Source organism: Penaeus monodon, chromosome 21 (genome assembly GCF_015228065.2).
Source record: "Penaeus monodon isolate SGIC_2016 chromosome 21, NSTDA_Pmon_1, whole genome shotgun sequence".
Classification (NCBI taxonomy): domain Eukaryota; kingdom Metazoa; phylum Arthropoda; class Malacostraca; order Decapoda; family Penaeidae; genus Penaeus; species Penaeus monodon.
Window position 1 is genome coordinate 4,437,056 of NC_051406.1, and position 439 is coordinate 4,437,494.

Consider the following 439-nt stretch of genomic DNA (forward strand, 5'->3'; position numbering starts at 1 on the left):
TGATTGGAAGGCAAATAAAGATTGAGTGAGAAGTTGAAACAGAGAGAGAGAGGGAGGTTGAGTGGGTGTAAACCAACAAGTTCCAATCCAACCTACATCTCAGTGAAATCTCCCACACGTAAGATCAACTGAGCCTTACCGTTTCATAAGGTTTTCTAGCAACTTGGGACAGCCTGTCACTAGAGGTGGTCTCTGCTTCTGGTGCACAGCCCACATGATGCGCACTGCTAGTCCCAAGTCCTCGAAGGGCACGCGCCTTGTTATCACCTCCCACAAGATAATGCCCCAACTGTACACATCACATTTTTCTGTATAGAGTTTCCCTGAAAAATAAAATATTCATTCTTCAGTATTCTCCTCTGAGTAGATATCTTGACCAATATGATAAACAAATATATTTTACTATATCTAGTTTCAAACACTAATTGGTGTTAATGTC

General features: G+C 41.5%; 1 protein-coding gene across 1 annotated transcript in view; it reads right to left on the reverse strand.

Annotated features, from left to right (window-relative positions):
* The window catches only part of LOC119586132 (mitogen-activated protein kinase kinase kinase 7-like), a gene marked incomplete in the record, with an annotated part of 88,760 nt that overhangs the window by 77,259 nt on the left and 11,062 nt on the right, over positions 1–439 (reverse strand). Inside the window, 1 exon segment of the mRNA XM_037934824.1 lies at positions 140–323. Coding sequence (XP_037790752.1) covers positions 140–323 — 184 coding nt within the window.